The sequence below is a fragment of the Ursus americanus genome, chromosome 8 (assembly GCF_024610735.1).
Source record: "Ursus americanus isolate L20-20 chromosome 8, mUrsAme1.1.p, whole genome shotgun sequence".
Classification (NCBI taxonomy): domain Eukaryota; kingdom Metazoa; phylum Chordata; class Mammalia; order Carnivora; family Ursidae; genus Ursus; species Ursus americanus.
This window is the reverse complement of record NC_142134.1, coordinates 19,110,927-19,131,238: the sequence shown is the minus strand read 5'-3', so window position 1 is coordinate 19,131,238 and position 20,312 is coordinate 19,110,927. Positions and strand designations below refer to the sequence as shown.

At 38.6% G+C, this 20,312-nt stretch overlaps 1 protein-coding gene across 6 annotated transcripts in view; it reads right to left on the bottom strand.

Annotated features, from left to right (window-relative positions):
* LIN54 (lin-54 DREAM MuvB core complex component) overlaps nucleotides 1-19,879 on the bottom strand; it is a 65,692-nt gene extending 45,813 nt beyond the window's left edge. For 2 of the 6 annotated variants that reach the window (XM_045790633.2, XM_045790665.2), the window contains exons 1-3: nucleotides 19,731-19,879; nucleotides 5,940-6,655; nucleotides 1,209-1,332 (exon numbers count right to left, since the gene is read on the bottom strand). In XM_045790633.2, coding sequence (XP_045646589.1) covers nucleotides 1,209-1,332; nucleotides 5,940-6,623 — 808 coding nt within the window. In that variant the 5' untranslated portion in view covers nucleotides 6,624-6,655; nucleotides 19,731-19,879. Of the gene's footprint in view, nucleotides 1-1,208; nucleotides 1,333-5,939; nucleotides 6,656-17,426; nucleotides 17,724-19,730 lie in introns of those variants that run through there. The other 4 variants (XM_045790673.2, XM_045790643.2, XM_045790679.2 and 1 more) reach the window with 4 other exon arrangements.
* Between the last annotated feature and the right edge of the window lie 433 nt (nucleotides 19,880-20,312).

Here is a 20,312-nt window from a genome sequence, read left to right as displayed (position 1 = left end):
TATCCCCTCCCACCCCCCCCCCCATGGTTAGTTAATGTTTGAAATACCCTCATCAAGAATACACTTTCTAGGAATGGGTAATTAGCATTTGAAAGTCTCTAGTCAAGTCTACTATCCAGAGGTACTTCCACATGCCCTTAACACAAAGGAAATATAAATGAGCTCCTAACTGGTGAAAACAGTCATTTAGTATAGCTCTGAATTAAAGACCAGTCACCTTGGCTGTGTGTCTCTAGAAGTACTGAGCAGCCTGCCAGGAAAGAAGTAAGAAGAAAGATGGATGTAAGCCATTATAGGAGAAAGGGAAAAGAGTATCAGTGGTGTTTGCTCAGGAGTGATAATTATGGGTCATGGACTCCATGTTGACTAAGGAAGAATCTGAGGACAGGAAGTGGGTGATTATTAATGAGAAAATAGAAGGGTTAATGGATCAGAGATCTCTAAGTCAAAGAACTGCTAGACTGGGAATACAAGACAATAAAATAGTCGAAGTCAAGATTTGAGGTGTTAACAGTTACTGGTGATGACAAATTTTAAAGTATATAATAAAAGAGAACTGGGCCACACTAAGGAACTTGCTGGTAAATATAGCTAAAATTCTGTTATCACTTAAGTAATTACTATCATTGTGACAATTTTCTGTTCATAGAAAACTGCATATAAAGCATATTAACACACCGAAACCAAAAATTCAAACAGAAACCATGAAATACTGTACTCTCACGGTATTAATTTAAACATATTAAACTTAACTACATGTTCTCTAGAGACAAACTGCCTGGGTTCAAATCCTAGTTCGACCATTTACGAGCTGAGCGCCTCCATTTCCACACTGGCAAAATGGGGCTGTTATTAATACCTACCTCACAGGATTGCCCAAGGACTATTTAAGTCACTTTGTAAAGAGCTAAGAATAGTGCGAGGCACGTGGTAAGCACTAGATAAATGTTAGCTAGTATTCTTGGAGTTTAAGACTTTGCTACTTTCATGTAAAACAACTAAGGAGACTAAAGTAATGGACTGATTTTGAGATAAGGCATTTTGCTCAAAGCACACATTTGGTAAGTGTCACATTTCTAATTAACTAGTATGGTTTATAATAATAACCCTATTTGTTGCACTAAAACATTTCAAGATGGCAGAACAGCCCTTTTTAAACCTAAAAGGAAGGTAAATATATAGCTTAATAAACTATAAAGAAATATAACCTGCAATGACTGGTGGTGATACTTGAGTTGTCTGTCCTGTAACTGCTTTACTATTAATTGGTTTTGCAAAGATCAGCTTCGTGATTACTGGACCAGAGGTTGGTGTTCGAGGCTTCTTAGCAATCTGAAATATATAAATAACTATGAAGATGATCTGTTTCTGTAAAACACCTATTCAATCAAAATTAAACAGAAGATTGATATACAGAAGTACAAGTGAAACCAGCTCATTTAACAGAATATATTTAAGTATTCATGTTAAAAACACCTAAAATGCAGCTATTCATCAAAATACTAATACGATCCGATCCTTAAGCCAATATATAGCAATACCTTTGCATTTTTATTGTAAATCCTTATTGTAGTCTGTAGGATAATATGCATATGATGAAAACCAAATGAGTAGAAATGTTTAATAATAATGCTTATTTAATAAACAATACTAAAACACTATGACATAGCAATATTCTTTCCCAAAATAACAAATTATTCAATAATAGGAAGATAGGAGTCAGTTAAAGAAGCATAATACAAATGATGAAGCCACCTGAAAATGCAGTTACATTGGCCCCTGGAAGCAAAATATAAATAAACAATAAAGACAGGCTTCTGATTAGATCTTCAGCTTTATATGTATCTCAGGAGTAGATATACAAAGAACTGAACAAGTTAATGCCCTAGGATACAAAGAGACAAGTTTGGTAAAACAAAGACTATTCTAAAGGCAAAGGTGCTAGAAATGTTACTTGCTAAAGTATTGTTTACTAGACTATCAATTTGAAGGTAGGGTCTATATTCATCCCAGATCTTAAATTATAGCAGCACACTGTTGACCTGAACTAAAATTCTCCACAAGTCAAGGAGGGTAGAGTTATCAATGTTTTAATACTGAAATTAACAATGTATGCAAAGATATAGCTTCTTCTAAAAGTTAAAAGCAGAAATTTAGCTATGATAGGGACAACATTAAATATTAATTTTATTTTTTGTCAGATAAGAAAATTGAGGCTCTGAAAGGGCTAATATTGGAAATAATGACTTAAAATGAACAAACATGACCAACTTGAATGACAGAAATATACCAGTAGCTGCAATGGATCATAGAACTACATAAATACCAGCTTTGTGCTCAAATTATAAATTAAACTAAACAATACATTACCGTAAATCTAGAATATACTACTTTCTTACACTCAGAACATGTGAGTGACAAAACAAAATATAAATGAAATACAAATCGCTTTAAAAAACAAAACAAGGAGATCCATTACTATACTAAAAAAAACAAAAACAAAAACAAAAAAAACCCAGCTTGCAAAACTGATATACCCAAATAAATGCGTGACTATACTTCAAAAAACTGATGCAGTCTGGGAGACATAAAAGGAATATATTTCCCAACTGTGTTAACAGGTCGAAAATTCTAAGATATCAGAATATATCATCTACTGCCTTTCTACTAATAATCTCAAAAGGAAAAAGGACTGATGTTCTTGGAAACCCATGTATTGTGATAAATATTCTTTTTTTATAAACATTCTTAACTATAAAGATTAGGAGCTTAGAGTATTTCCCTATTTTTAAGTGATTTTCACAATCATATGACCATATGAATACTTACCAATCAGGAAAAAAAATGTAAATAATACAACCAAAAGCACATTAATTATTTAAATGAACAATTCCAATTTGCCCTTGTGGTTACGCTTCTTTAGTGGCACATTGCTGAAAGTAACAATTTATAGTACCTTCAATGAACCATACTTTTTGCATTATTAAATTCTAACCTACTCTAGAACAAAATTACTTTATCAAATAAAACAAAGCATAAAGTATCACTTTTACCAAATTTATGTAATCAGCAGATAAAGACAAAAATGAAACAAAAAAGGAATTTTACAAATAAGATAGCCAAATATATGATCAAATAATACATGCAGATAATTACTGACACTGTATTGTATCGGTTTGGAAACTAATAAGGAGTTATTTTGTTCCAGACTGTTAGTTATTAATTACTTTTATATACTATGCACAAGAAAAATGGGAAAGTGTTTATATATCTGTAATTAAGTGTAACTATACCTCTTTGTTACTGACTCTGGCCTCAACTGTCACCTCTTTTCTTCATTTTTCAAGATGGGTCTCCTTCTTCCACCCTTACCTGCTGTCCATACCCTAAGAGTTTCAATACTCTGATTAAACTTAAGACAACACTGAGGATTGTCTAGGAAAAAAACCAGAGAATCATAATACTAAGCCAAATATTCTGGTGCCCAAAGAGGAAACATAAATGTGTAGCTTCTTATTTGTTTTTTTCCTGTGCTTGAGAGCTTTGTAGGTAACTTTGGAGTTCGAAAGATTTGAGTTGCCTAAAAACTGGACAAGTGGAACAATATTCTAAACGGGGTTTCTTTTGTTTTTGTTAGTTTTTTTTTTTAATAAAAGTTCTTTTTTGGGGGCGCCTGGGTAGCTCAGTCAGTTAAGTGTCTGCCTTCAGCTCAGGTCATGATCTCAGGGTCCTGGGATAGTGCCCCGCGTCAGGCTCCCTGCTCAGTGGGGAGTCTGCTTTTCCATCTCCCTCTCCCCACATGTGCTTTCTCTCTCTCTCTCTCTCTCAAATAAATACATAAAATAATAGAAGTTCTTTTTTAATAAACAGAATCTGGTTTTATAAAAATAACAATAATAAAAGAAGTTATAAGAATTAGACCACAGTCTCTGCTTTCGTTGTCAGTATTTAGGGGATTGTAGTAGAAAACCTGTGGATACAAGTAAACTGGTCATTAAATAGCAATGTATACATTGCTCTAGTAAGTGAAAAAAAAAATGACATTCTGGTTTTCATTATTGATTTACTGTGAACGTGGTTATAAGCCACATCCCCAAAGCCAGATAAACTCTGGTAAACTAATAAAAACAAGTTTCAAAACTGACTTAAAAAACAAGCTGAAGACAAGATGCTTGATGGTGACAGTATGTCTCATTCAAGAGATTCTCACCAAAAGAAGTAAAAGGAAGTCAGAGATAAGTGAGAGATGATAATAAACAAGAAAGAGGGGTGCCTGGGTGGCTTCATCAGTTAAGCATCTGCCTTTGGCTCAGGTCATGATCCCAGGGTCCTGGGATCGAGCCTCGCCCGCAGGGAGTCTATTCTCCCTCTTCCTCTGCCCCTCCCCTTTGCTCCTGCCCTCTCTCGGTCTCTCTCTCTCTCAAATAAATAACATCTTTTTAAAAAAATCAAGAAAGAAAAGAGCACTAAATATTTAATAGTGGCAAGAGGGACAGGGGCAAATTACAAGGTTTGAGAAATCAAACAAAGTGCTTAAATAAAAAGCCCATGAGGGGCACCTGGTTGGGCAAGTGTGTGCAACTCTTTTTTTTTTTTTTTTTAAAGATTTTATTTATTTATTTGACAGAGATAGAGACAGCCAGCGAGAGAGGGAACACAAGCAGGGGGAGTGGGAGAGGAAGAAGCAGGCTCATAGCAGAGGAGCCTGATGTGGGGCTCGATCCCAGAACACCGGGATCACGCCCTGAGCCGAAGGCAGATGCTTAACCGCTGTGCCACCCAGGCGCCCCAGTGTGTGCAACTCTTAATCTTGGGGTTTTGAGTTCAAGCCTCACATTGGGTGTAGCGATCACTTAAAAACAAAAGCTTAAAAAAAAAAGCCCATAAAAATAAATTTCTAATTATTTTGCCAACATAATAACCAAAACATCATTATTTCTAACATCAGCTGAGCATGGGCAGTTCCCCGCATCTTCCTATTTCCTTATATACCTGCATCAGTTCTCTAAGACATGCCTGTTCCTTTTTTTCTGAGAGGTAAATCTTTCAAGCAGGGAATGCATTTGTGTTTCCTGATCCTAAGTGGATCATTTTATTTTAAGAGCAGTGATGACCTAAAAAGGCCTATTTGAGCATGAAAAACTGGGAACCATTTAATATATGTTCTGTTAACCTTCTATCTTAGGATCCTATTCATACTATTAATAGGCACCATTTTGAAGGATCCTCGAAGTTTTGAGAACTACATCAAGTATTATCTTTTACTATGTATTTCATCATGATCAAATAGCCATCTTCCAGCTAAAGTCAAAAACTCAGAGAAGATAAGTAACCGATCCAAAGTTCCACAGGTGGTAGGGGATCACAGAGGTGACTCAAATCCAGTTGGTCCAATTCTAAAGCCAATATGTTACCTTCCATCATGTGACACTGCCTTTTCCACACTGCAAACATGAGGGATGGCAGTGGACAGGAAATTGCAAAGAGGTGGTACACGCAGACTAGTATGTACTATTGCTGGCTCCAAGGATATCTCAGAGCAGCAAGTTTTCCTAGACTTTGGCCATCTGTTAACTGAAAAAATTTATGTCTGAATGATTTTTTGACAGCCCAGCAGCAACTCTGGTATCTTTATACCAGCACAGCATACTTGCAATCAAACTACTACTAAGAATAAAATGCATTTAAAAATGAGTAAAGAGCTATAAATACACTAAGTTGGAATTTAACAAAAATTAAGTTTGCTCTAAGTTCTCTAGCAAACATTTTCAAAGCATTAGACATATCAAACTTTACGAAAAAGAAACCACACAATTACTAAAAGCAACATTCAAAAGAATTCAGTAACAACTATGCATTTAATCACCCTACAAACACAACTATGAATCAATTTAATTTTTAACATGCATTTGAATTAATAAGCCCCCTTTATTTTTTACCTGTACTGTTTTTAACTGTTGGGTCTGTAACACAGAGGGCTGAGTTGTAGTATTTATCAGTTGACTTCCTGGGGTCAATGCTGAGACACCAATGACAGGTTTCACCTCTGGCCTCCCTCCAATGGTAACTACTTTAATTTGCTGCGGTGGCAACTTAGCATCTCCTGACTGGGCCTGAGTTGTAACTTTCTGAGCCTGGGGTAGTTGGCTATGGGGTAGTGCTAAAACAATTGGTGAACCAGACTTGCCCAAAGTTGTTAAAATTAACTTCTGTCCATCTGGCTTAAGGGTCTGATTGCCAAGTTTAAGATCTGATGTCTGTGATACTTTGTTTAAAATAATCTGATTGGCTGATATAGTCACAGGAGTCTGAGCACCAAGTTTTTGAAGGCCACTTGGAAAAGATGGTTTCACTGTGGTATTAGAATCTGCTTTAGTAATTGTGGTATTCACTGCAACTTGGTTAGTGTGGTTACTGTACACTGTGATTGGTTCCGTGGAAATGGGCGTGGCTGTAGAGTCACCAGTAGAATTTATGTTGACAATTTCTTCCAGTTCTGTCTCCATGGGAATTGGGGATGAAACAATAACAGCCTCAATACTATCATCATCCACTAAAGTTATACCAGTGTCCATTATCTCCTCTGGAAGCAAACTATTCACCTCAGCTGGCACCACCTCCATGATCGTTCTCCTGCTAGAAAGTTGATCAGGCGCTGCAATAAAAGTTGAAAATGAATAAATTACTAGTTTTCAAAACATTTAAGAATAAAATTATTCAAAAAAATGCAAGTGACAAAAATAATCATTTGTTGCTGATGTATAACTGAATGAAGGATATTCCTGATACCTATTTGGCTTCAACTACTTCAACATACTCTCAACCTTCAAGAATCTGAAATATAAGTCATGTGGGACAAAAAACTAGAAGCAAATATTCTCATTCGCCACGTCTCAATCCAAAAGTATACTGCATTCAAGCAACAGTAAGTCATATAATTACAAGAAACTCCTTTCCAATGCCTACTCATAAAACTCTTCAGTCTTTGACATGCCTGATCATCTTATTTCTTGCCAGTTATTTTTTTTCCCTATTGATAGACTTGAAAACTGCTGATTCACATAAAGAAAGATTTAAATGTAAACAAATATTGGAAAATATCTTCAAATCTCCAGGGAGCTAGGTCTTAAGATGAGGGTAGTTTGCCTTCGATAATAATCCATTAATTATTCAATTAATGTTAAAGGAGTTCTAGAGTAATCCATCTGAGCAAGTGCAATTAAATGACTTATTTGGCTCAAGTTTGATCAATTAGCTTCAGACCAAAAAATCTTTATTTGGAAAGAAGATTCTCAAATCCTCCTTAGCCATTTAAAAAGGTCAAAAAGGGAATCATTTAAAAGGCATTAAAAAAAAGCCAGTCCCATTACAAAAAAAGTTGTAATAATAATAATAATAAAGCAGATTATGAACAAGTCAGAATTGTGATGCTTTTAGCCAAAGGTTATGCAGAACTTCCAATGAAGGAGTCAGTACCATTATCTTTACATATTAAAGAGAGTACATCATGTTCATAACTGACTAAATAATAATGTTATCTGCCCACAGATCCACAGAAATCTAATCAGCAATTTTCTTCCTTTTTGAAATACAAAACTGCAATACCCATTTGAGATTAAGAGTAACAGACATGAGCACCAAATTACGATTATTATCACTGACAAATACTAATAGTGCCAAAATTAATCATTACTGAATACTTGCTATATACCAATGATGGCATAATTAATCCTCACAATTCTGAGATATTATTATTACCACTCCCACATTACAGATGAAAAAACAGGTTAAGTAATGCCCAAGGTCACATAACTAGTGAATGATAGAGCCCAGACTAAAAATCAGGGTATGTTTTATATTACCAAAGTTCACAATTTTAATCACAAAATTACACTGCCTTAAATTTTTACCAATGTATTTTTAAATGAAGACTAAACCAGTCTATTCCTTTACAGTCAATCCCCTACCCTAGGAATCCCACCCCACATAACCACCCATCTGCGCTATCAGTATAGTTTTGACTTTTTGCCCATTCTAGCATTTCACATAAATGGAATCATACACTATGTACTCATGACATAAAAGAATCATGTAAATGAGCTTTTTCCCTGAGCATGTTGAGATTTATTTTTATTCCTTCATTTAACTAGGAATTCTGTTCCCTTTTATTGCTGAGTAATATTTCCTCATACAAATCTACCATGATTTGTTTATCCATTCACTGGTGAATGGATATTTGGAAACTGTTTCCAGTTTGGGACTCTTACAAATAACACTGCTGTGAAAATTCAAGTTCAAGTTTGTTATGGATACATATTTTCATATTTTTTGAATAAATACCAAGAAGTGGACTTGCTGGGTCATAAGGTAAATTTATTTTTAACTTTCCGTGAAATTGCCAAACTATTTCCCAACATTGTATACACCCACCAGCAAGGTGCAAGAGTCCCACCTGCTTCACATCCTCGCTAACAACTGATATTGTCAGCCATTCTAATGGGTGTGAAGTGGTATCTCATTGTGGTTTTCACTTGCAACGCCCAGATGACTAACAATGCTGAGCATTTTTTCATATATGCAGTGTATTTGTGTATCTTCTTTTGAAAAGTGCCTGTTAAAATCTTTTCCCTTTTTAAAATCTTTTCCCTTTTTTGTCTTCTTACTGAGCTGGATAAGTTCTTTATACACTATAAAATCACCAGTCACAATAACCTGTAGCTCAAAGGAATTACTAGCGTTTTGAGAGCCCAAAGTACTAGCACTTCTCTACATGCAGCTCTTTCTGATCAGGAGAATCCCCTCTGACATTTATGGGAATTTAAAGTAGGCATGTACTTTGGAAATAGTACACAACAAAGTATGTACAATGGAAACAGTACACAACAACAAAGGGCCCGACCCACAGTGTCACATGAGCTTCCTTTCCCTACTGCAAACCTTGTCCAAGCCCCATCAGTTGCATCTAGCACACTCCAACCCCCCACAGAACAAGCAGGATGATGACTCGGGTGCCAGTATCCAACACAACCACAGAAGTCTGACTCCCTGCTCTCCCCAGAGTTCCCCCAACATATCTGGACATGTGGGTATGGCCTTTGGTTCCCCCTTAAGGACAGGGAGATCTTTGTCCAACCTCTATTCATTTTTCTCCTTAAAGTACCTGAAGTCAAGGTGTAGGAGGAGGGAGAAGTCAAGTCACAGAAGGAGATAATGGTCTGGCAGTGCATTTACTTTCAGTTTTAAGTATTCACAACTCAACTAAACAAACTTCTAATACAGCCAAAACTCTATATCCTCTGACGCCCTTTCTGATGTCCTATTTCTGACATCATTATCTCAGCTCTGGTGACTCCTTAACTCAGCAGCTACAGCCACACTGCCTTTCAGCTGGGGCTATGGAGTTGAGTGTACAACAACCAAAGCACCATCTGGGCTCTCAGTTCAGCCCCTCAATATCCATTAAGAGGTAGAACACTGGAAGACTATTCCCCCTGCCCCTGCCATCCTTGCCCACCACTTGAGTGACAGCATTCACTACCAGATGCCAGAGTCTCTTCATATCCCCTCACCTAACCCACAAGGCTGTCATCTTCCTCTTTCAGAAAGCTATGTCTCTGTCAGCACTCCATTTTCAAGGCCAAAACTGCCAAGAACTGTGAGGGATCTGAGATTTTAGACCGTCTTTGTAAGCTAACAAACTATCCTGTTACCATTTCACAGATACTGGCAGACCACACTAATAAGTCCTAGGTAGAGACACTGGACTTACTACAGAACAGCAAGGAACATGAGCATTATGTGTGTATATGAGTTCTTCCGGCTGCCCTCAAGTCCCACAGGGTAGATGTGGAGAGGCCCAGGTAGACGCTGTGCAGGCAGGGGGTTTGTATCACAACTCAGAACCCTGAGCTCAGAGAACCTGGTTCATTTATAATGGGCTGAAGCACACCTGCCCGTTTTTCCACAGGAAGATATTATCTTTATTATACTGCACAACAAGCAAATCTGCCCTTGGCTACAGCAGGAATCACTATATCTATCATTCAAGGCTGTATGCTATACAAACATCCTAGAAATGATTATTTAAAAGGACGGTCACTGCCTCACTTGCAAAGACCAATGGAAAACTTATCTCCCAACTGATATCTCTCTACTTATCTCAGCAATCTTTTATAATTCAAGTGTATGGGTCTTGTACATAAATTTATCTCTAAGCGTTTCATGTTTCTTGATGCATTGCAAATGGTCTCTTTTTCCATTTTCCAATTGTTTGCTGCTAGTATATACAAATACAACTGGGTTTTTTTCATATTGTCCATGTAGCCTACAACCTAGGTAAACTCACTTATTAATTTTAGTAGCTTTTTGATGTAAGTTCCTTAGGATTTTCTATAAACACAATCCACGTTGTCGGAATATAATTTCTGTATTTCTTCTTTTCCAATCAGCATGTCTTTTTTTTCTTTTCTTTAACTTACTACATTGGCTGGGCCCTACAGTAAAATGTTGAATAAAAGTGATAAGAACAGACATCTTTGCCTTGTTCCCAATCTTACTTGATAGCTGTGGGTTTTTCAAAAATTCCCTTTACCGGGTTGAGGAAGCTTACTTATATTCTAATTTGCAAAGTTGGGTGGGTTTTTTCCCCAATCATAAATGCATATTTCTATCATATGCTTTTTCTGCAACTATTGAGATAATCACACGGCTTTTCTCTTTTAGCCTTTGAATTATATTGATTTCTTATTAAGCCAATTTTGCATTCCTGAAATAAGCCCTACTTAGTCATGATGTAATTATTATACTTTGTATATATTCCTGAATTCTATTGCCTAATATTTTGTTAAGCATTTTTGTCCACACTCACGAAGGATATTTGTGTGTAGTTCTTTTTCTTATAGTGGCTGTCTGGGGATAATGCTAGCCTAATAAAATGTGTTGGGGCATGTTGTTTCCTCCTCAATTTTCAGGAAAAGCCAACATAGAATTGTTACTATTTCTTCCTGAAATGTTTGTCAGAACTCACCAACGAAGCCATCTAGACATAAAGCTTTCTGTTTTTTAACCTATAAATTTAATTTCTTTAATAGAGGTAGAGTTGTTCGGGTTATTCAGCAACCTTTGATATTTGACAGTCTGTGTTCTCCAAGGAATTTGTCTATTTCCTCTAAGTTGCCAAATTTGTTAGCATTAAGTTATACATAATATTCTTTTATATTAATGTCTGTATTAATGTCAACTCTTCATTCCTCATTTTGTAACTTGTACTCTCCTTTTTCCATCAGTTTGCCTGGAGATTTATCAATTTTATTGATCTTTTCAAAGAACCACTTTGGCTTCACTGATTTTCTCAATTCTTTCTCCATTTTTTATTTAATTGACTCTTATCTCCTTCCTTCTGCTTGCTTTAGGTTTAATTTGTTCTTCTAGAGGCTTAAGATGGAAGCACAGATCAGGGTTTAGTAAACTATAGTCCACAGACCAAATCAGGTTGATAGTCTGTTTATTGCTCTCCAGCTAAGAATGGTTTTTACATTTTTAAATAGCTGAGGGAAAAAAGTATACACATAAACACAGACCAGATTTACATGGTCTCCAAAGCCTAAAATATTTGCTATCTGGCTCTCCCCAGAAAAAAAGTATGTCTAAAACCCTCAGTTTAGATAATTGATTTTAAATCTTTTTTCTTTCCTAAAATAAATACTTAACATTAAAAATTTGTCCCAAACCTCCAGCTGCATTCTACTAATGTCATTTTATTTTTAATTTATTATCATTCATTTCAAATGTTTTCTAATATCCCTTGTGATTTTTGTCTTTGACACACAGAAAAATAAAGAAGTGTGCTATTTGGGGATTTTCTATCTTATTACTGATTTCTAATTTACTCCTATTATTGTCAAAGAATGTAATATTCTACAACATTTCCACCATTTGAAATTTGAGACTTGTTTTATGGCTTAGTATGTGGTCTATCTTGGTGAACACTGCATGTGCACCTGAAAAGAACATGTATTCTACAGTTGCTGAGGGTAGTATTCTACAAATGTCGATTACATCAAGTTGGTTGATAGTGTAGCTCATATCTTCTATATTATTACATTTTCTTCTATCAATTACTGAGAAAGGCTGTTAAAAACCTCTAAATATGATTGTGGATTTGTCTATTTCTCTCCATCTGTGCTTTTTTTTTCTTCATATATTTTGAAGCTTGCTATTCAGAAAAACGTGTCTTTTTAATTGTCCTGTTAAAAAAGACAAGGAATTACAGGATTAGAGTCTCCCTTGAACTAGGAGTACAGTTCAAACTTCTAAGAAGAAAAGATCTGATCAGTTTGGCCAGTCTCTACGTAGTGTCGGGCTGTGCAGAATTCTGGAGCCAGCACACCTCAAAGCCACTGAGCAGACTATGATAACTGCTCTACGATTAGACATCTATATCTGTTTCAATCAGGGTCACATGCAAGGCATGATGGCCTGTGCTAAAAGAAACTCTCAAAAGGAGCTGTGGGCATGGCAGGAAAGGGTTTGGCCATGCAGCTACATGAATCATCACTCTAATTTTATCCCTTAGGAATGGAAGATATGTACTAGCACATGCAACCTCATCATCACTGTGTTGAGGACCACTCCAAGAAAAGAGAGGATTTTCACAAGGCAGTAGGACTGAGGAGCTTTACTTCACCTCATCTTTACAAGGATTACCTGGCCAGGTATGGTAGGAAAGAAGACAGAACATACAACATATTCCCCATGCCTCCAATATTTTTTGCTCCTAAAACAAAGTTCTAAAGGCAAAGTATGATTCTGGAAATCAATACATTGAGTTTTTCCTTCTCACAGTTGAACATGGTGGAAGGGTTCAAGTCTACTGAGTGTTAAAGATTCACTGATTTCAGGGGCACCTGGGTGGCACAGTGGTTAAGTGTCTGCCTTCGGCTCAGGGCGTGATCCTGGCGTTATGGGATTGAGCCCCACATCAGGCTCTTCCGCTATGAGCCTGCTTCTTCCTCTCCCACTCCCCCTGCTTGTGTTCCCTCTCTCGCTGGCTGTCTCTATCTCTCTCGAATAAATAAATAAAATCTTTAAAAAAAAAAAAGATTCACTGATTTCAGAAAATCTAATGATTTCTATATTTGTCTCAACTGTATTTCATTTTAAGATCTACCTAAAATAGCACCCCCACTCTCATCTCCACTGCCCTAAGCATTTTATCACATTACCCTGGTATTTCCATCACAGCATCTATCACAATCAGAAAGTATCTTTGTTTATAGTCTGATTCTTCCTGCCCTACTTCTTCAGAATGCAAACTCCGCAAGGACTGGGACTTGTCTGTCTTCATCACTAGATCCCCTATCTCCAATGCCTAGAACAGAGCTGCCAAATAGTAACCTCTCAATACAAACTCGAAGAATTTCGAGTTCGGGGGAAGGGATATCATCTGAAATTCTAGCATTATTTATCAATCCAAGCATTATTTACCATGATAACTTTGGTTTGTCTCTTTGAGTAAGACAGGTTTATATAATGCTCTGAGACTTCACAACAACTTCAAATAAAATAAACTCACAAGGCACAAACTGAGAAACTCCTTTTCAAATAAGTTTTTAAGTACTCAAAATTAGTTTCTAACCAATACTCTTTGCAATTACATTCCATCTTATATCGACAAGGTTCCCTTAATTTTTAACTAGTTTATAATTTTTATCAGTCATTTAATTAACAAATACTTATTACTTCCCAACTTTGTGAAGGGCATTATGGGTAATTAACCAAAGACCTTGCCCTGAGAAAGCTTACAAATCAATAGAAGAATGGCATGATCACAGTCATACTTTGAGAGGATTAACTTCACCTCAGTGTTTTATTAGACTGGAGGCAGAGACCAGTTTCTTAGAAGGCTATTACAGTAATTAGTTCAAGACAGAGACAAATGGAGGGTCTGACTTAGAACAGTGATTAAAATAAATAAATATAAAATAAAAAATAATGTAAGATAGAAATGGCAAATGCTCTATGCCTTTAAATCTCTTAAGACTTCCACATGGAATATTATCAGTGCTAAAACACTGTTACTTTCTTAATTACATGTGAAGAACAACCAGGGTGAACAAATGTTTTTGTTCTCTTTTTTTCCCCAAGTGTTTCATTCTTGCATATAACATTATGAAGTGGTGACCTATCACCATATTACAGATGAGTGAGTAATTTGTCAGATTAGACAAAAAATATCTGAGTGTTTAAAAACTATACTTTTGTACCTAGAACTTACCACCAAACAAACTGGTTAACTACACCATTTGGATTTTAGCTCTGATTTCTAAAAGCAAACGTTGACAACTCAAAAATATAGTACATAACCACATTTCTCAAACTAAACTGGGAGCACTGGACTATTAGCCATGAGTCCTGAGGAGGACTCAAAAAATTTGTATTTTCATTTTGATAATATGTTTTAAACAGTGTATTCTGGATCATCTGAATAACTACCTCATATCCATAATCAATGGTACTAGAAGCAGGGTGGGCTAAAAAAAAAAAAAGCACAGAAGGGTCTTATAAGGTAAATGATATATTTATGCCAAGTGAAAGCCAAACCATCTGTGATTTAAGGAGGAAAGCTTTGCAGCATTCAAATGCAACAAAAGTGGTGTAGGAATTGGGATTATCACAGGATATATAGTATATAGAAAACTGAACACCTTGCCAAGGCAGGCAATAGTACATTTACTATGCAAAGAGTTTGTTTCAGCAAAACAACATCATCCATTACCCTAAATTTAATTTGTTTTACTGGCTTTATAGTTTTGTTACTATTTCATTTAAAAATCTACTTGTGGTCTATACTTACATAAGAGCAATAAACATAAGCAATTTATATTTATATACATCTAAAAATTAAATATTTTAATAAGACTATTTAGGCCAATATAAGGACTCACAATATTTTTCCCCTTTTAAAGGGGGGACTATATACATATACATATATATATATATATATATATATATATATATATATATATATATATGTATATATAATTCATGCTTAAGACTAACATGGTGGACAAAACATGGGGATTCAAATAAGACCCATTTCCAAACGCTGGCTCTTCTAGTTGTTTATCACATAACCCTAAACAGTAATCTCGCTAAGCCTCCGTTTACTTGCAGGGTTACTATGAAAATAGTTATGTTGCACACTAGAACTCAAATGAAAATTCTTTTCCTCTTTCTCCATCTAAATTAGCTTTTTATGGCATTCGATATTCTATCAAACAACAGGGCTTAAGATCTTGTCATCTTTGATGTCTCTCCATAGAACTATCAATCTGGCATATACCATGCAGATTACACCTTTACAATGTCTCCTTCCCACTGCAACCAAGAATTTCCAAATCTCCAAAGTGTGAAACCTGGTATGGTACTTTTACCTCTATCTCCTCTAACCTACAACACATTCTCCGTTAATAGCCACAGAATTTAACTCTGTGACTGTCACTCTATTTAAAAATCTCTGTGACTGTCACTCTATTTAAAAATTTTCTGTAACTCTCAAGGCCTTCTGCATTAAAACTCTACCCAATCCATCCTTCCAACTTTACCTCCCAATGATTCCTAAACTGAAAGTGTCCTGAGGCAATGATACTGAGGTATGCCCTATCCCTAGCACAGTATGTGACACATAAGAAATATCCAATAGTAACACTTGAAATGAATACTGAAAATCTATAATGCTCCTCTTCCCCCAAAAAGATGCTAGACTATCTCTGGTGTCATAACTCTTCCTTCATTTCTTTCTAATACACTTCTAATTATTAAGAGACAATTGTTCTAACCATAACAATCTGAAAACTGGCCATTAAAGACAATCACAAAAAATTACAAAGAAAGATAATAGTCCTCTGTGATTAAAAGAAAAAGCCAATGATAAAAGAATTTTACTCTATTTTAATTACTTTTTAAATTCTGAGTTTTACTACTAACTTAGAAGCTAGTTGACATGTACCAAATAATTGCAACATAAAAGCTGTAAGAAAAAACAGAACCAAATCCCTACTGGATAATACAAGAACATCAGACAAATGTTTAACAAATACTCATTAACTAAATCTTCTGAGTACCTCCGCAGTTACTTCCCCTAAAATTTTTTTGGTCCCTTATTCTTCTAATAAGTGAAAGCCAAATGTCTACGCTATATACATACATATACACAAAATATTTCTCCTCTGAATAAAATACATAATGTATGATATTGTATGTCATTCTATGACATCATCTCTTTGTAGGAAACATGGATAAGGGAAATTACTGCTAATCATAAACATTACCAGTGAGCATTTCTTAAATATTCAACTCTCTGTTCAGGCTCAAATACTCAATGTCACTGACCCAACCTTCCGCTACAAAAGCTGGAAAAAACCAGAGGGCCCCAAATTAATGTATAAAAATTTGACTCACATGTAACTTTTCAGTAACACTACTGTTGTATGCAAGCAGACAGACCTCCTGAGGGATCTGTAGCACATCTAAAACATACATCGATCTTTAGGTAACCAAACAAAATTAAACTATGGCCATAAACTATGGTCATAAAGTCAATCAATCCAATGCTCCAGCTCTTTAAACAAAGAGCTCACAAGTCCAGTATTCACAATAAAACAGAGGTCTCAATTCATGTCTATTAACTTAGTGTCCTCACATCAAGTGCAAACATCAAGCCATCACAACTTCCTTAACAATGAAGGTAAAACTTGAGCCAAAATAGAGCTCCCAAGCTGTATTTCACTTGGATTATTAAGTCCACATAGTGTAAAATATTCCATAACTTTAGTCTCCAAATTCATGAGATGGATTGGGGGGGCAGGGAATAACATGGATATAAAATATGACTGACAGTATCTCAATTGTTATTTACCAAACGGCAGGGGCAAACGGGTCACTCTATGGATGACAGAGCCATAAAGGAAAAAGAAAACATTTTTAAACGTTACAAAACTGGTCCATATGCTCAAAAAATGTGAGCATCCACACCCCAACAAGTTACAGACTATGATCTAAGACACAGAGCTTAAAGGCAGAAAAAATGCCTAAGCTCTGCCTCTCTAAAGAAACATACAACCCTATAAACTGAACATCATCAAACCAACACCCGCCACAGTGGATGTTTTAAATATTAAGTCAGGAAATCATGGTAAGTGCTAGCGGTTCCTCTAGGCCTCAGCAGCAGCCTTAGGTATAAAAGCAAACTCGAGCCCTCTGAACACTCATAGAATAATGTTGATGTCATTAGGAGGCTACTGATTCTTTGCACTCTGGACTAGTCATTCCTTGATCCACAACGCAATTCCTCCCCTCCCCACCAGCCCCCTAAATAAAAGAGATCTCAGTGCTGAGAAGCCCTCGGATACCCCCTTCTCCTCTACCTCCAGCGGCTGCTGCTTTCTCCTCCCTCCGGCTCCGAGGTGGGGGCTCCAGAAGGTCCCGGGCAATTCCGAGCCCGGGCGGTGCTTGTTTTGCCTGTGCACGGTAGCTCCGGCCAGCCGCTTCCTTTCCCAGTTTGCCCGAACTGGAGCGCTACGGGGGGTCGGGGGACCGGGGAGGGAGCCCGGGTGGCGACGCCGCCGCTGCCGCCGCCTCTGGTATGTCAGGGGCCGGGATTGTATTTCGAAAGATCCGCCATTTTCACCTCGTCATCACCATCACAGCTCAGCAGCTTCCCCGACAGCCCGAGCCCGGGCCGCCGCCGCCGCCGCCGCCGCCAGTAACCTCCCCCTTCCTCCTCCTCCCCTCCCCGGCCCTCCCCTCCGGAGAGGCGCACACCCACATATCCGGGGAAACCTCCCGCCCGCCCCGCCAACCTTCAAATGCACAGGGAGATACAAACGCGCACACAGCCCACGCCGAGACCTTTCACCCCACAGCGAAAAATGGTGCTCCTACGGGCCCGGCAGCTAGCGAAAGGAAGTCGCTCTACCTGCCGAGTCCCAAGTCCGGCATATTTTTGTTTTGAAGAGCAAAAGCCACACGGAAGGCGGCGTAAGGACAATAAAGAATCCAAATTCTTTCATTTTTAGAAAAGCAACTTGAGACGGATGATGGAATGCGTTTTATTCACTCTGCTCATTTCAGATACTAAAAACATGATAAAGACCTTTAATGTCATTCACCAACTCTGACGTTTTTCTCCACTGTCAGCACTACTTTGACAGAACGACCCATTTCCATATGCATGTCTGATCTCTGACACATTGTAAATTACAGGCACTGAGCCTCATGCTGACAATGTGGTCAAAACTAGATTTTTAAAATAAAGTTCTAAACTATTTTCCTCTTCACTTAATTTCACCTGATCATTTCTGTCCCTGAACACTGTGACTTCCAATTTGTCATTGGTTTAAGATGTCAAAGCCCAAATAGGCTTAAAATGTATTGATCCTACTCATGAATGAACAATTTCTAACATACAGAAAATATACCTCTAAACTAAAATTATTTACCAAATGTTTTTAAGATCTGTCACCTAATGAAAAAAAATCCACTACAGATATATTTGTGCGATACAGACAAAATAAATAGCTTGCTTTAGAACAAGACCTCAATTACCCATCTTTCCCACCAGCTACTCTCATTATGCGGTTTAATAACTAAAAAAGAATATAAGCATTTTTAAAATCATCTAAGAAATAACACAAAACCATAAGCTTCAAGGCTTGCGACAAGACCAGAATTAAAAAACAAAACCCAAATTGGTTTTCTTTGTTAATTTCAGAAAGCTTTGGTAATCGCGCATTCAAATGCTGAATTCTAAATCCACCACTGAACTACAATATAAACTCTGAAAGACCCACCTGGAATGATCAAATTAAGGTTGAAAACAGGGTCGCTCTACTGCCTTTTTTAAAAGTTAGTCTACGAAGAGTGAGGTGGAAGTTGAAAAAGCCATTTCATTTCCTTACCTTTCTTGAATGACAACTCCATATAAAAGCCAGTAGATTCAGGCTTTAAACAAGTGCTATCTACCACCCAGCCCAAACGCTCTTTATCTACGCAGCCTGCTCCAGCCTGAGAGTCTCAAGTCTTCCCTGTTTCTTCATCTTTAAACTTTATCCCCCCCCCCAACCATCCATCCGCACTCTGCTTGGTGTTTACCGTTGCTTGGCCAAGCTAAGTCCCGGCCCGCTCCCTTTCCCCGTGCACCTCGGGGACATTATGACATTTAGATGGTGGGCTTCGCGAGGAAAACGGACACACACGAAGAAAAGATCATACAAAGGGGCGTAGGAAGAACGGGGCGGCGGGCAGCAAGGAAAGGAGGGGCTGGTACAAAATGACACAGCAGCAAAACCGGTTCCCAGAAACCCAGGGCCGACATAGTCGGCTTCTCCGGCCACGCAAGGTGCGTGTCAACAGCCGCCGGAACCCTTCCTCCAGACTGCCGGGAAGGGCGGGCGGCCGGCCCAGCTCCGGCCCTGCCGGGTGACAGCCGCCTTCCCGGGTGCCGGAGGGAAGAGGCCGAGCCCGGAGGATCCTCCCGCCCCCTGCGGCCCGAGGAAGAGGCGCGGCGGCCCCCAGCCCGCAGGTTCCCGCTCTCCGCCACGACCCACTAGCCTGGGCTCCCAGAGGGGGCGGTCCGGCGCCCTCCGCCCGCTCCACTACCCGCAGCGGGGGCCAGCGTCCCCTTCCCGCCTGCCCGCCCAGATGTCCCCACCCCCGGGGGTGACACTCACCAAAGCCGGCGGCGCCGCCGCCTGCTCCTCTCGCCGCGCTCCCTGGGCTCCCAGCAGCAGCGGCGGCGGCGGCGCCTCCGAGACACAGACCCGGGTTTGTTCAAAATCACGCGCCCAGCGCCATTCCACCGCCGCATCCCATAATACGCTGGGCCCTCCCCGCCCGCGCGCCCCTCTCCGCCCGCCCCTCTCCTCCACAGGCCCCGCCTTCCCGGCTGGCTTCCTTCGCCCCGCCCCTTCCGCGGCGCCTTGCCCCTCCCCTTGGCAACCCGAGCCTCGCGTCATTCCGCAAGGCGCGGGAGTACGCTCCAGCTCCACGTGACTCTTAGCGGGCGCTCCGTCAAAGCTTTCGCAGGGAAAGTTCCATCTGGCCGAAGCTGGGAGGGGGAAAACCGGGTTGCGCCTGCAGTTGAGAGAGAGTGCTTCATCTTCTGGTTTTCCTCGTTAGGAAGTTAGTGCTGTAGGTGCGACTTCCAGCAAACTGCCAATGTTTGATGTGCTTGGGTAATCAATATTCACAAACGCCCTCTTTGTTTTTAGGCATTAATTTTGCAGGGATCGCTAAAAAGTCCCGGAGAGACT